Source organism: Rhodotorula paludigena (assembly GCF_050403205.1).
Source record: "Rhodotorula paludigena JCM10292 DNA, Rt_paludigena_JCM10292v1_ctg43, whole genome shotgun sequence".
Classification (NCBI taxonomy): Eukaryota; Fungi; Basidiomycota; class Microbotryomycetes; order Sporidiobolales; family Sporidiobolaceae; genus Rhodotorula; species Rhodotorula paludigena.
In genome coordinates, this window is record NW_027481415.1 from 1 (window position 1) to 13977 (window position 13977).

At 64.9% G+C, this 13977-nt stretch overlaps 6 protein-coding genes across 6 annotated transcripts; 2 read left to right on the forward strand and 4 right to left on the reverse strand.

Moving 5' to 3' along the window:
- Positions 1 to 1318, reverse strand: JCM10292_003356 (RNA recognition motif domain-containing protein; the record flags this gene model as incomplete). The annotated part of the gene is made up of 5 exons (XM_076650915.1): positions 1 to 215; positions 308 to 578; positions 674 to 715; positions 826 to 899; positions 1199 to 1318. Coding segments are annotated over 5 exons (722 nt in total), but the record flags the coding sequence as incomplete, so codon positions are not given.
- A 221-nt stretch (positions 1319 to 1539) lies between these two features.
- JCM10292_003357 (uncharacterized protein) lies at positions 1540 to 4183 on the reverse strand (the record flags this gene model as incomplete). Its single annotated transcript, XM_076650916.1, has 10 exons — positions 1540 to 1992; positions 2084 to 2179; positions 2312 to 2565; positions 2646 to 2778; positions 2865 to 3038; positions 3153 to 3246; positions 3375 to 3456; positions 3533 to 3599; positions 3683 to 3802; positions 3884 to 4183. The coding sequence occupies 10 exons, from the start codon at positions 4181 to 4183 to the stop codon at positions 1540 to 1542; spliced, it is 1773 nt and encodes a 590-aa protein (XP_076503468.1).
- A 581-nt stretch (positions 4184 to 4764) lies between these two features.
- JCM10292_003358 (MGMT family protein) lies at positions 4765 to 5443 on the forward strand (the record flags this gene model as incomplete). The annotated part of the gene is made up of 2 exons (XM_076650917.1): positions 4765 to 4926; positions 5006 to 5443. The coding sequence occupies 2 exons, from the start codon at positions 4765 to 4767 to the stop codon at positions 5441 to 5443; spliced, it is 600 nt and encodes a 199-aa protein (XP_076503469.1).
- A 371-nt stretch (positions 5444 to 5814) lies between these two features.
- Positions 5815 to 7686, reverse strand: JCM10292_003359 (uncharacterized protein; the record flags this gene model as incomplete). The annotated part of the gene is made up of 6 exons (XM_076650918.1): positions 5815 to 5876; positions 5975 to 6478; positions 6545 to 6560; positions 6626 to 6706; positions 6770 to 7421; positions 7493 to 7686. 6 exons carry the CDS (start codon positions 7684 to 7686, stop codon positions 5815 to 5817), a joined length of 1509 nt encoding a protein of 502 aa, XP_076503470.1.
- Positions 7687 to 8191: 505 nt separating this feature from the next.
- On the forward strand, positions 8192 to 11398 carry JCM10292_003360 (uncharacterized protein; the record flags this gene model as incomplete). Its single annotated transcript, XM_076650919.1, has 10 exons — positions 8192 to 8544; positions 8642 to 9487; positions 9549 to 9793; positions 9848 to 9948; positions 10005 to 10111; positions 10176 to 10414; positions 10521 to 10809; positions 10880 to 11137; positions 11200 to 11259; positions 11326 to 11398. The coding sequence occupies 10 exons, from the start codon at positions 8192 to 8194 to the stop codon at positions 11396 to 11398; spliced, it is 2571 nt and encodes an 856-aa protein (XP_076503471.1).
- A 35-nt stretch (positions 11399 to 11433) lies between these two features.
- Positions 11434 to 12964, reverse strand: JCM10292_003361 (epoxide hydrolase family protein; the record flags this gene model as incomplete). The annotated part of the gene is made up of 7 exons (XM_076650920.1): positions 11434 to 11520; positions 11575 to 11849; positions 11906 to 12093; positions 12150 to 12364; positions 12429 to 12560; positions 12635 to 12710; positions 12771 to 12964. The coding sequence occupies 7 exons, from the start codon at positions 12962 to 12964 to the stop codon at positions 11434 to 11436; spliced, it is 1167 nt and encodes a 388-aa protein (XP_076503472.1).
- Positions 12965 to 13977: the final 1013 nt, after the last annotated feature.

Below are 13977 nucleotides of genomic sequence, written 5' to 3' on the forward strand. Positions count from 1 at the left end.
CCCTCCTCGCCGGCGGGAGCCTCGCCGTCAGCCGCGGCGCCCGTGCGGCGGTTCTTGCGCGCGCGCGGCTTGCGCGCCTTGCGCGGCGCGGCAGAGCCGTCGGCGGCGGTGAGCTGGTCGGCGGCGTCCGAGACGGCGTTGGGCGCCGGAGGGGCGTCGCCCGCCTCCTCGGTCTCGTCGTCGGCGCGGGGAGCACGCGGGCCGCGGGGCTTGCGCTGTGCGTCGCGATTTGTCCACAACAGGGCGGCAAAGGTCAGTTTGCCGAACTCGGACGGCCAGCATTGCTGAAAGGAAACTAGCAACGCACCGGCTTGCGCGCCTTCTTGGCGCCCGTCGCCGCCGCCGCGCCGTCGACGCCGTCCTGCTGCTGCGCCTCCTGCGCGGTCTCCTTGGTCGCGGCGAGCTGAGCAGCCTTCTGCGCGGCCTTGCGGGGCGCGCGCGCGGCGCCGTTGGCACCGGCGGCGGGCATGGGCTTGGCGACCTCGACGTTGACCTGGCGGCCGTCGATCTCGGACTTGTCGAGCTGCGAGACGGCAGAGACGGCGTCCGACTCGGAGGTGTAGGTCACGAAGCCGTAGCTGCGGGTCGACGCATGTCAGCATGGTTGCTCAGATGCAGTGCGCAGGGTCGCCGGAAGCAAAGTGGTCCGCAGAAGGGAGCACGAGCGACTCACCCAAGGGAGCGGGTGCCGCGGTGGATGATCTGGGCATCAGTGCTGCAGACGGGGGGGAGCGTAGTGTCAGCTAGCTGCTCGGAATGATGCGCCAAAGTCCTTGCACTACAGAGCAGCGCTTGAGAGGGGACGACGAGCGAGTTGATACGCACACGGTGCCGACCTTGCCAAAGAGCTCCTTGATGGACGCGTTGCTCGCCGAGAAAGGGAGGTTGCCGACGAAGACCTGCGTGGAGTGGACCAGGTCAAACTCGTGTCAGTATCGCGCACGAGATGGAACTGGAGCGCAGAGGGACGATGAAGTTCGACGAGGCAGAGACGGCGGCGGCAGCGGATGCGACTGGGCGTGGGCTGGCTGTGCAGTGTGCTGCTGCTGCTGTTGCTGTGCACACTCGCTCGTGCGCTGCTCTCCCCGCAGTCGTGCCGCAGAGTCGCCGCCGGTCCTCATCGTGTCGCTCACTCGCGCCTCTCGCCCTCGCTCGAGTGGGCGTGCAGCGGGGGCGGGGGAGTGTGTGCTGGACTGACCTTGTGGCCGAGGTCCTGAGGCGAGGCCTGGAGGGCCTGGGCGATCGGGTGCTCGGCGGCGTCCTGGGGCGCAGCGGGAGCAGGCGAGGGCGCGGGAGCAGCGTTGGCGGGGGCAGACATGGGCGGGGCTGGGCTGGGCAGATGGGGCGAGAGAAAGGAGGAGAGACAAGGTGCGCTGGCTCGAACTGGAAACTCGCAAGTCGAAAGTGCGAAACTAACGCAAAGGCGACGTCGCACCGACCGTCGACGTCGATGCAGCAACAGCCCAAAGTTATTCCTCGACTACGCCAGGCTGCAGCACAAGGTGCCCAGCTGGCCATGTTACACTCTCACAAGCTACTTCACGCCTTTACCCGCCGCGCCCGCCCCGACTTGCGCGCCGTCGTCGCCTCCTCCCCGGCCGCACCATCTCCTCGCACCTCGTCCACCTGCATCGCATTCGACGTGCCCGACGGCCCTGCCACCGGTGCAGCGCCTTCGTCGTGTCCGTTCGCCGCCGCTGCGTCAGTCGGCGCCTGCTTGCCGCCGTCGACCTTCTTCTTCTTCGTCGTCTTGCGCTTCTTCTTCACCGGCGGCGGTGCCTCCTCGCTCTCCTCACCTGCCTCCTCGTCCGCCTCCTCCCCTCCTCCAGCCTCTCCCTCCGCCCCGAGTCCAGCCGCAGCCTTCTTCTCCTGCGCCTGTCGCGCGCGCTTGCTCGTCCCCTCGCCGTTCTTGACCCCCTTGGGCCGCCCGACCCGTTTCGGGACGAACGTCGGGTCCGACTTCTTCGTCAGCTCGGTGTAGCGGCGAAGGCACTGCTCGGCGCGAGTCGAGGGCACGTCAATCAGTCCAGGTGGGCGCGACGGAAGGGCGGAAGGAAGGAGAGGGAGGGGAAAAGGGACGCACGTGCCGGTCGTTGCGCGCGCCATCGAAGCCTTGCGCGGAAATCTCGGCCCACGAGAGCTTCTCCTCGTCGCGCATGCGGAGCAGCGTCGCGTCCTCCTGTGACTCCGTGCAAAGGCGCAGCCGATCGAGCGAGGAAGCGTCAGATCTGGTTTCCTCCTGTGAAGTCGATCCCAGACACCCTCCGCCCACGTGCAGCGACGAGCAAAGTGGTCAACAGCGAGCACGCACCTCGTCCGTCCACCCCTTCCCACCCTTGAGTTTCGGATCGACGCTATTCCCCCACCGCTCGCGGCACTGCAGCTCTGTGCGCCCGCCCGTGCGCCGCGCGACCTCGCGCCAGTTCTTGGTCCCGTACACGCCGACGGCCGCGACGAGGAGCGCGTCCTCGGCGGGCGACCACCGCCCGCGCGAGAGCGTCGGGCACAGCGAGTTGGTCCACCGGTGCTGCACTTGCGCGGCGGAACGCCCGACGTGTCGCGCGACTGGACCGTGCCGGAGACATCGGTCAGCACAGCAGACCGACGGAAGGGGCGGAAACTCGGCTCGGAAGGAGTGAACGCACTGCTCTGCCAGTTCTCGCCAAAGAGCTGCACCGCCTCGCGCAGCTTGTCGTCCTCGTCGGCGGTCCACACGTCGCGCGTGCTTGCGGGCCGGCGCCGCCATTGCCGCAGGACGTCCGACACGGGGCGCTTTGTCTGTGCATCGATTCGCACTCAGTACCAGTCCCGGGCATGGCGATCGTGCGCAGCGCTTGGACAGCAGAGAGGACAGCGGAACGCACCCCCAGCTCCTTGGCGACCTCGTCCCATCCGCCCTCGACGTCGGCCCTGCGCTCCTCAACGATGCGCGCAAGCCGCTCGCTCTCGTCCTTGGTCCACTTCTTGCTGCGGTTCAGCAAGGGGTGGTCTCGCTGCGTCCACTGGATGCGGCACGCGGCGGGCGTGCGGCGGTCCATCTGCGGTGGGAAGGCCGGAGGAGAGGCGGGGTCAGCGAAGTGAGCGGGGGAGATGGGCAAAGGGTGGCGTGGGGACGGGGGCTGTGTAGGGGCCGAGGAGAGGAATAGACGCACGACGAGCGCGATCTGAGACCAGTCGAGCGAGTCGAGGTTGTTGAGGAACCACGACGGGTCGGTGCGCGAGAGGAGGACCTCGGGGTCTTGGCCGCTGCAGAAGCACGCAGCCGAGGGTCAGTCACAGCGTCTGTGATTCATGCGCAAGGTCCATGCATATCGACACGCGGAGCATGTAAACAAGCATGACCTGCGCGAAGCCTAGACGGCGGCACAACGCACTTTCTCATCGCCTGGGTCGCGAGCAGCCGGTGGTTCTGCGCGACGACCTCCTTCTTGAGCTTGGCGCGTTCGGACGAGGTCCCTGACGTCATCGAACTCTCGTTAGTCCGTGCGCTAGGAAGGCGAAGCGGATCGGACAGCGAGGAGTGCGGACGCACAAGGGTGTGCGCGGATGGTCGAGAGGTAGCGGTCGCGCGCCTCGCCGTCCTCGTTCGGCGGGAGATCCTGCAGACGGCTCTGATCAGTAACAAGAACACCTTCCGGCCCAAGGGCACAAAAGAACGAGGTGCGCGAAGCTTTCGCCCCACCTTGCCGTAGAAGTACTTGAAGTAGGGCAGGACGGGCTCCAGCATGCCTGGCGCGAGCAAGACGTCTTCGCCGTGCTCCGAGGGCTTGCAAATATCGCTCGAGAGCGATTCCACCATGGTCTGCGTGAGAGAATCGTTTCAAATGATCAGCGTTTCGCGGCGTTCCTCGCTCAGACGCCGAGGCGAGCACGTGGCACGCACCTGCAGCTCGCTGACACGCTTCCTGACGCGGTCCATCCGCTCCATCGCCTTGAGCAGCTCGGCCTGGTACGCGCGATTGGCGACGAGTGCCTGGTCGGCGTCGCGGTCCATGTCGCGCAGGACGCGGATCTGCTCTGCCGGGTCATCCGGATTGGGTAGGAGCGCCGGTGCCGGCGCAGAGGCGGCAGCGTGGGCGGCGAGGATGTGCGCGGGCGGGGTGGGGAGCGTCAAGTCGTCCAAGGGGGCAAACGGGAGCGCAGAGGTCCACGCGACGGGCCCGAGCGACGAGAAGGGCTCCATTGCGGACGCAACGCGCGCGAGGGGAGCGCCGTGTGCTTCGGTTGTTTGGTCGACGAGGCGGTGCAGTCAGGTCGAGTGGAGCGGCGTACGTGGCGTGACTGGCTCGGAAAGAGCAAGCGGGAGACAGAGACCGAGTCCAGCTAGAGGCACCGAGATGGCAGTTGTCGCAGCTGCTGCCTGTGCGAGGACGCGCCAGACCCTGTGCAGAGCGGCGCAGCGCAAGCGCCGGGAGGAAAACGCCGTGCCCGCTGCGTGCTGAGTGCGGCGCAGATCTACTGTGCAGCCTGGCGCGCCTCCCCTCGAGCTCGGCACGCTTGCCCCTCGCCTCCGGCATCCTCTCAACCTTGTTTCTCGCCTCGCCCTCGCCCTGCTCCTCCGTTGCAGCCTGACTGCGCACACGAGTGTCCCGCTGCCTCGACCCCTCTTCGCTGGCTACAACACTGCCACGAGCCGCCGTTCGCCTGCTCGGGACCTGTGATCAGCTCGTCCTCTCCCCCACTAGCCCACACCGGCCTTGTTCCCCTGCGAGCCGACGCACTCCTGGCTGCGGCCATTTCGCACTTCCACCCTTGCAATCCGCCATGCCCGCCGAACGCACCCCTCGCCGCCGCGCCGTCGGACCCGCTTCGCCGCCTCCCGAAGCATCAGGGGGAGGCGCAGCCGACCACGACGACGACTCGTCCTTCCGGCGCGACTTCAACGCAGCCGTGTACGACTGCGTGCGCCGCATCCCCGAGGGCAAGGTCCGTCCCCCTTCCCCCTTCCTCCCCTCGTTTCGCGAGTCACTCTCCGCAAAGTTGACATTGCCCCCCTCGGCCGCAGGTCGCCTCGTACGGCCAGATCGCCAAGCTGATCGGGCACCCGCGCCACTCGCGCATGGTCGGCGCCGCGCTCAAGGCCCTCCCGCGGCGCTTTGCCAACCCGTACCTCCCGCAGTCGCCTTCCTCGTCCTCGTCCTCGTCCGAGGACGGCGCCGTCCTCCCCGCGCCCGAGCCCAACCCGGACTTTACGCCCTGGCACCGCGTCGTCTCGTCTTCGGGCCTGATCAGCCCGCGCGGGAACCCCGCCGCGACGGCGCGCCAGGCAGAGTGGCTCGAGGCCGAGGGCGTCGTCGTGCGCGGCGGCCCGGGCGCACCGGCTGGGCCGGGCGGCGGTGGGGGGCCGCACGCGGCGCAGGAGGCCGGCGACGCCTTTGGGTTGGGCGCACAGGTGCAGGGCGGAGGGAGGGTCAGCATGACGACCTACGCCTGGAAGGGGTAGTGAGCTAGACGATGGGCTCACCTCGTTTCCGTACGCGCTTGTACATATGTCTCGGTCTTGTTGTCTCGGTCGTATCCTTAGTTCCCGTCAGTACCCCCTTGATCTGTAGCCGTCATCCGCACCTCTCGAGTCTCTCGTACAACGCTGGCAACGTCACGAAGTGCGAGAACACGTTGATACAATCCTTGAGAGCTGAGACAGAGGATGCAGGAGCGCGACAGACGAGCCTATGCGAACGGAGGGGACGGGCAGGAATGGGGAGGGGGAGACCGCTCGAGTTGACCACAAACCGAGGGCTGAAATATCGACAACGTTCCTGTTTCCAAATGTTCCTACACACGAACGGTTTGCGCCGAGAGCCGGGGTCGACTTTACTTGCCCGTCGACGCGCCCTTGGTTTCCATCGCCTGTGCCGCCTGGGCGCAGAGCGCAGCTGCGTGTGGGCAAAAACCCATCGTCAGCCGGATGCCCGCCATGTCTAGGAACGCGGGCCAACAAGGCAGAGAAGCGAAAGAAGCGCAGACAACGCACCGCCGACGCCCGACCCGTCCTTTGCGAGCACAATCTTGACCCGCTTGGTCACGTCCTCGCCCAGCAGCTCGACAAGCGCGTCCCGGACGCGCTGCTCGAACCGCGGGTAAAATTCGACGAGGCTCCCGTCGAGGCCAAACACCATCTCGCGCCCGTCCGCGTCCGCCTGGTCGCCGCCCGTCTGCCGCACCGTCGCCGCGACCGCGCACGCGGCAAAGCGGGCGCCGCGCGTGCCGACGATTTCCGAGACGCGCGCGGCGGCGATGCAGTCTGCGTCCGTGACGCGCGCGTCGTCGAACCCGAGCGACGAGGTCAGGACGGAGCGGATGTGCTTGACCGGGTCGGCGCTCTCGGTCGAGTTGGGGACAAAGGGCGCCTCGAGCGCAGACATGAGCGCAGTGTCGAGGCCGTAGTGCGCGTTGAGCGCCTTGGTCGAGTAGCCGCTGAAGAGGACTTGCGAGTCGACGAGGTGCAGGAGCACGTTGCGCGTCACCTCGCCGAGGTCTGCGTTGCGAGTGGGAGCGTGTCAGTGGCAGCCTGAGGGACCACGACGCGAAGTCGCGCGCGTACACATGCCCGAGATCATCTGTGTTACAGGGAGAGAAGAGATTGAGCTGAGAAAGCGAGGCAGAGTGACGACAGGATGCGCACCTTCTCGTACGCCTGCTTGCGCGGGTTGATCGAGATGCGGTCTACCCGGCTGTCAAAGACGGTGAACGGCAGGACCTTGCGCTGCCGGTGCAGGGGGAGCATGTCAGCTCGTGCGGTGGAGACAACGGCGGAGACGGCACGCACCTCGTTGTCGAACGCGCCCCACTCGGTGTTGACAACCATAAAGTCGAGCCCCTGCGCCTTGCTCTGCTCGAGGTCCTCCTTGGAGTAGCCCATCTTGGTGAGCTTGGCGAGGTCCTCGACGTAGGCGCCGTTGGTACCCGTGCCAAAGATGCCGCCGCAGAGGCAGTCGCCGCGCTCGTACGCGGCGGCCATGAGGGTGCCGCACGTGTCGTTGACGAGGGCGCTGCAGCGGACGTGGATGTGCTTACGGTCGAGCGCGTCCTGGAGGAGCTGCACGACGTCCTTGCCGATGGCGTTCTTGCACTCGAAGCCCTTGGTCCAGTTGATGAGGGTGCCGGCGGCGAGGGCCGTCTGGAGGACGGGGAACGAAAAGGTGAAGCCGAGGTGGAGCTTCTCGTCCTCGGTCGCGTTGGTGCCAATCTCGGTGAGGAAGTGGTCGACGCTCCCGGCGATGTAGTCGAACAGGTCGGTGACCTCGCCGACCTTGAGCGCTTCGGAGACCTTGTACTTTTGCTGGCGCATGGTCCACTTGGAGTTGCCGAGGAGCTCGACCTCGCACACGCGCAGGTTGGTGCCGCCGAGGTCGAGGGCGAGGAAGGTGCCCTTCTCCTTGCCGTGCGGGATCTGCTGGAGGTACGAGGGGATCATGGGCCTGTGTGTCGTCGCTGCAGTCAGTGCGTGTGCGGGGTCGGCGAGACGAGGCTGGCGAGTGATCGGACGTGCATGAAGGTGTCGCGAGTCTCGTCGGTGGGGAGTTCGCCGAGGCCCTTGCCGAATTCCCAGAGCATCTGGTCGACGATGTCCTTGAGCTTCTGAGTGGGCGTGTCGAATTGGCGCTCGACGTCTGCGAGGGCGCTGTCGAGTTCCTTCGGGAGCTGTGCGACCCGGGGGAGGTCGAGGAGGTAGGGGGGAGACATGGCGGGCGGTGGTGCAAGAACTCGGTGGGGCTACAAGGGCTGCTCGGTGCAAGGTGCGGGCGAGTGTGAGCTCCAAGGCGAGAGGGACGGCGGGAGAAGGGTGAAAGCAGGCAGCGCGGGGGCCGAGGAAGCGATGAGGGGATCGGGCGGATCACGCGCACCTGCGTGGGCTTGACCTGGACGGGCGAGTGTCTGTGCGTGGGCTGGTCGCTCTCCGTGGCTGTCCCGGGCGACTCGAGCTGCAATCGGCGAGGGAAGGCTTGTCTCGGCGAACAACCTGATGACGGCGTCGATCTCGCTCTCTTCCTCTGCCTCGTGGGGAATTGAGAAGAGTCTGCACTAGCTCAAAAGCAACTCGTACACTTGCTCATCCTCAGACCCGGAAAGCCCGAGCTGCGAGACACGCGTTCCCCCTCATCTGTGGTCGAGCTTGCGAAAGTCCTCCCGCTGTCTCCGAGCACCGCCTCGCCGTCCTCTGCGCACGAGCGAGAGCCTGCCTGCTGCCATGCAAGGCGCCCTTGGCCTGCCCGTCGCTGGGCCCTCTGGCTCGCACTCCCGCTCGAACGCCGCGTCGTCCCAGTCGCCCCGTCCGTCGACCAACAAGCGCAGTCGCAGCGAGACGTTCGACGCAGACAACTCGGATCTCGACGACGCAGACGCAGACACCCCCGAACACGACCCCAGCAACCCGCAGCAGCCGCCAAAGGTCAAGCGCAAGCGCAACCGCGCCGCCCTCAGCTGCTCGGCGTGCAAGAAGCGCAAGATCAAGTGCGACCGCAAGCTCCCGTGCGAGGCTTGCATCAAGCGCGGCGAGCAGGCCCTCTGCAAGTGGGAGCAGCCAAAGGTCGAGCCTCCGCCGTAAGCTTATGGGTCTGTCCCGACCGCACGCGGAACCATCTGTTGCTCTCAACTTCTCGCGATTTCGGCCCCTCTTGCTGACTCTTTTCCTGCGCAGACAACCGTTCGCTCTCGCTGTCGAGCATGACAACCTTCGCCAGCGCGTCACGCTCCTCGAGTCGGTGCTCAAGCGACTCGCGCCCGACGTCTTTGACGAAACGAGCGCGCAGATGCCCATCCTGCCCGTCCCGCCGCGCCCTCTGCCGTCCAAGCCCGCGTCGGTCGAGGAGCAGCAGGACTCGGACGTCGAGAACGTCGAGGACGCCGCGCTCGTGCTCGAAGAGCTCGCGCTCCACCACAAGCTTACGCGCCTCGGGCCCAAGACGGGCAAGGCGCGGGAGCGCACGCCCGCGTCCGGGTTGGACGTGGCGCCGCACTCGCCATCATCCGCGGCAGCCGCAGCAGCGAGCACGAACCTGCCCGAAGACCCTGTCTCGCGCGCGATGGCATCCCTCCTCGTCCCCGCGATCGACTCGCGGCGGCAGCTCGTCCTGAACGACATCTACGAGCACCTGCCGCAGCGCAAGTCGGAGCTCGACTGGATGCTGCGGCACTACTTCGAGCGCGTCGACTGGGCGTGGCACCTGCACCACAAGCCGACCTTCCTCGCCGAGTACGACGCGTTCTGCACGCTGCGCGCGCAGGACCGGCACGCCGAGATTGACCCGCTCTGGCTCGCGTGCTTCGCCATGACGCTCTGCCTCTCGGTCAACTCGCTCGACGCGCCCGTCTCGACCCCGCTCGTGAGCATCACAGCGCACGACCTCGACACGCTCCCGTGGCGCTACTTTGAGTGCGCGCAGAGCGCCCTCGAGTGCGGCGACTGGACGGGTAAACCGCGCTTCAGGACGCTGCAGGCCATCGTGCTCTTTGCGCCCTTCTTCCTCTTTGCCGGAAACCGAGCGTGCGTTGCCTTTGCTCCTTCAGTTCGCCTGACTCCTCGCTCACGACTACTCGCCACGCAGCTCTGCCGAGCGCCACCAGACCTACATCGGCGCCGCACTCCGCATGGCGCAGTCGATGGGCCTGCACAAGCTCGGATCCGACCCGTCCGTCATGCCGACGCTCTCGGACGACGACGAGCTCAATTCGGGCCTCCCGCCGGGCACAAACACGCTCAAGCGCGAGATGGCGCTCCGCATGCTCACAACGCTCCTCTTCCTCGACTATACGAGCTTGAGAATCAAGACGAGCTTGCCCCCTCATCTCGGTAGGTCTGCCGTCTGCACTCGTCTTTCCTAAGTCTGACGCTCTCCACGTACAGTCACCTCGGCCCTGCCGGGCAACTACAACGATGTCGACCTCTCGCCAACGAGCGTTGTTCCGCCCCGCCCGGACAATGTCACGACGGACATCTCGCTTGACGTGCGTACGCCGCTCTTGTCAAGCTCCAAACATGAGCTGACGCCTGCACTGCACAGCTCGTCAAATTCCGCATCGCGCTCGAGCAGCGCAAGTTCAAGGAGATGATGGAGGGCGACTTGCCGTTCAACTACGAGTCGATCGTGCAGATTGACGCCAACTACCGGTGCGCCGACCTGCTCTTTCTTCGCAATAACTAGACAGATCTGAGCCTCGTCCCGCACCCGCAGCGCCATCCTCGACTCTCTCCCGACCGAGCTGCACGAGTCGTACATCCCGCCGCTCGGCGAGCCGCTCACGTCGCTCTGGCGGCGCAACATGGCGATCCAGAGTATCCAGTCGCGCATCCTCCGCCTGCACCGCCCGTGGATGTCGCGCGGGTGGACGATCGAGCGGTACCGCGACAGCACGGCAAAGGCGATTCAGAGCGCGAGGTCGATCCTCGCGTGCCAGATCTCGCTCAACTCGGGTGCGTGGCGCTTCTCTTCGCGCACTGCTCGAGCTGCTTCTTTGAATGAGCTCCGTGGCGTGCTCGAAATTGTCGGCTGTCACGCGCTAACGCATCTCCGCCGCAGCTCCGCTGCTCAAGAGTGGATTTCAGCTCCTTAATTGCCAGATCGCCATCGTCGTCCTCTTCATGTCGCTCTGGTGCGACTCTTCGCAGCCCGCGCACGAAGCGGCCGAAGACGTCGCGAGCATCACGGCGACGTTCGGGTGGTTCGAGAAGCACGTGTCGTCGCGCGCGAGCGAGGTGCGCATGATCGCCCGCAGCAGCCTCGAGGCGTTCAAGCTGCTGCTCCAGGCGTGGCAGGAGCGAGAGGAGCGCAGGCGCGCGGGCGTCAGCTTCGACGCGCACGAAGAGTCGTTAGTCTCGCTCCTTCCAGCCGTTTCTCTCCGCTCCTGCATTGGGCGCTGACTCGGCATACGTGCACAGATACGGTCGGCTGCTGAAGCGCGTCGGCGCCGTCGTCTCGTCCTCGACCTCCTCGACAGGCATCGACCCGCTCATGACGGCGACGCAGCAGCCGCACCATCTCCAGCCAGCGTACATCTTGCCGACCGCAACCTCCGAGCCGTCCCTGGGGAGCGGTATGACGCTTGAGGCGCTGCTCGCGCCTGTGGGACGAGGCATGCAGGAGGACGCGGAGGGGCAGAGCGAGAAGGTGTTTGCTTCGTCGGCGGCACTCGGGCTGTGCGTCCTCTTTCAGCCTTTAGCGCCGCTTTCTAGGTACTGACTGTATGGTCCATACACAGCACGGACGCGCAGCCGGACCTGCAGGGCGACTTTGACCTTGCTATCCTCGAAGGACCCGAGTGCGTATCGTGCTCTCGATCAAGTCCGTTCTCCCTGCTCGTGCTGACAGTGCACGCAACTCGCAGATACGCGGATCCGAGCTTCTCATGGAACTCGTGGACGGCGCTGAACCAGTTTGCCTCGCTCGGGACGTTCTGAAACGGCACATTGCGTTACTGCGTTTGCGAGCGAGACTACTTGCGCGGGTAGATCTTGGTGAAGCACTCGATCATGTCCTGAGCAAACTCCTTCGGCCGCTCAGACGCCGCAAAGTGCCCGCCCTGGTGATGAGTGTGTCAGCGTAACACAGCTGAGAAGGTCAGATGCAAGCGCACCTCTTCATGGTAGCGGTAGAACTGCAAGTTCCCGTTCCTTCCTGCCCACGCTTCGGGCGTGCTCGAGATCTCTTTCGCAAAAGACGAGAATCCGAACGGCTTGTCGATGTAGTTCTTCGGATCGTTATGAAAGATGCCGACGCCCGTGTGAATAAAATCGGCGTAGGCCCAGATCGAGGTCGGGTACGTGTCGCGAAGCCACCAAAAAGTGGCAATTGCGAGGATGGTGTCGACAGAAGGGTCTTCGTCCGTCCATGCGTGGAACTTCTCCGCGACTGCGATCAAGGAATGTTAGGGTCGGGTGTAGCGAGAGGAGAAGAAGTTGTCTTACGCCACGCGAGGAGGGAGATGGGTGAGCTTCCCACGACGATGCCGATAGTGCCGGGCCGAGTCCCTTGCTCGATAGCGTACCCTCGTCCGGTCGTCTGGAACTCCTTTGCGCGCTCAAGCGCCTGCTCCTCGTGCGGCTTGATCTGGTGACGCTCTGGTGCGTCATCAGGCGGCGCGACAGCCGGGTAGCTGAAGAGAGAATCCTCAGCGAGATGCGCCGATAACGAGGCGAAGGAGGGACGGACTAGTTGATGTTGATCGCCTTCGCATTGTGCTTGATCGCTAAGATGCGCGCCAGACCACTTCCAATGTCACCGCCTTGCACAGCATACCCTTTGGTGAAACCGAGGCCAAGCATGAGCTTGTCAAGGAGGCAGGCGCAGTCATACATGCCGAAGCCGCGGTCAAGCGGCGGCGGGCTGCTCCAGCCGTATCCGGGCTCCATTGGCGCGATGAGGTGCTGTTGGAGGATCGATATAAGGTCAGCAAAAGCCTCAGACTGAGAGCAACGAGAGGAGGCGCACGAAGGACTGGCTAGTGCTCTCGCGGAGGATCTTGACGACCTCGAGAAATTCGAAGGCACTGCCCGGCCAGCCGTGCAATAGGAGAAGCGGGATCGCATTTGGGTCGGATGATTGGTGGTAAATGAAGTGAATCTACGCAGGCGCGAGCAAAGAAGTCAAACAGCGTTCGACACTTCTTCTTGAGCCGGAGGGAGCACTCGACAAACCTTGTACGTAACACCCTGATCTTCCACGTCAGTCAGGAAGTGGTCGACCTCATTGATCGACGCTTCGTGCTTCTTCCTGAACAGACGAGCGCTGAGGTCAGCCCATCGCTGAGCGAAAGCGCGGAAGACGACGCACCAGTCGAATCCGTTCTGCCAGCGCTCGATGGCCTCTTTCATCCAAGCATGCGTGATGCCGTACTTCTTCTGACGAGACGCGTACGTCTCGGCCGGAAGCCGGGCAGCCTTGAGCGAATGCTGAAGACCCGCAAGTTCGTCATCCGAGAAGCCAGGCCGGAACTGCTCGAGCTTGAGTGTGGGCTGAGGAGCCATCCTGACTGTTGACGGAGCCAGGTCAGGAGCAAGCAGGAGAGCGAGAGACGGGCGCACGCACGACATGCTTGTTCGGGCCGACGGCAAGTTGCACCTCGGCAGCAACCCTCGCTTCCGGTATGCGCTCGTGCGAGATCTTGGTGGTTGCCAGAGTACTTTGTTGACCTTACAGAGCGTGTACACGCCGTGCGCGGGCCATCAGAGGGCCTCTGCTCCTCATCACTCTGAGCATCCCCACATGCCCAGAAATCGCCTGCTCTGCGCTCCATGGGCCTCCTGCCGAATTGCACCGGGCGCGAAGGAGACTGCGCTGTTGGCTGGATCGTTTGCTCAGCACCGAATGCCTAGGCCGGCGCGCCGGAACACCGCTCAAAATCGCTGGGACGATCAACCTTCGCTTCGCCCCAGGTTTGAGTAGTCGCTACGTTTCAGGTTACCTGCATCTCACGACTCTGTCTGCTCGCGGAGACCTGGCATGCTCTCGCAAAGGTCCTCCTGAGCGTGCTAGGGACTCGCTCTCTCAGCTGTGCGCCATTTCTTCCGCTGATTTTGAGCACGTTGGGTATGGCGCTTCTGCTACTTGTGTATCCGGTTGACAAGGTACAGCGGGAGCGTCTGACGACCTCGCGCGACGGGTGCAAATGGAGCGCTGCTCGCGGTGCTCGCTCCGTGACGCGTGAGCGGCTCAGCTGTGTCCAGCCGTAGGATTGCTTGCTGTTTTGAAGATGACAGGCAGTCAAAGATGTGAGGCTTGATCAGGATTGGCTGGGCACACCTGAAGGAGCGCAACAAGGTCTTTGTGAATGAGCGCCTGTGGGGGGGCAGTCAGCGAGAACTGCAGCGGATCGACATGAACCCGCCTGAGGGTGTTGACGCACCAGGGTCTTCACCTTGAACTCGTCGGATGAGCGACCGTCCACCGCCTTGAACGCGTTGCGCGCTAGTTGAACGGCCTGCTCCTGGCCGTTTCGCTGGCCCCGCACCGACATACTGCGGAGTACATGCCACAGCCG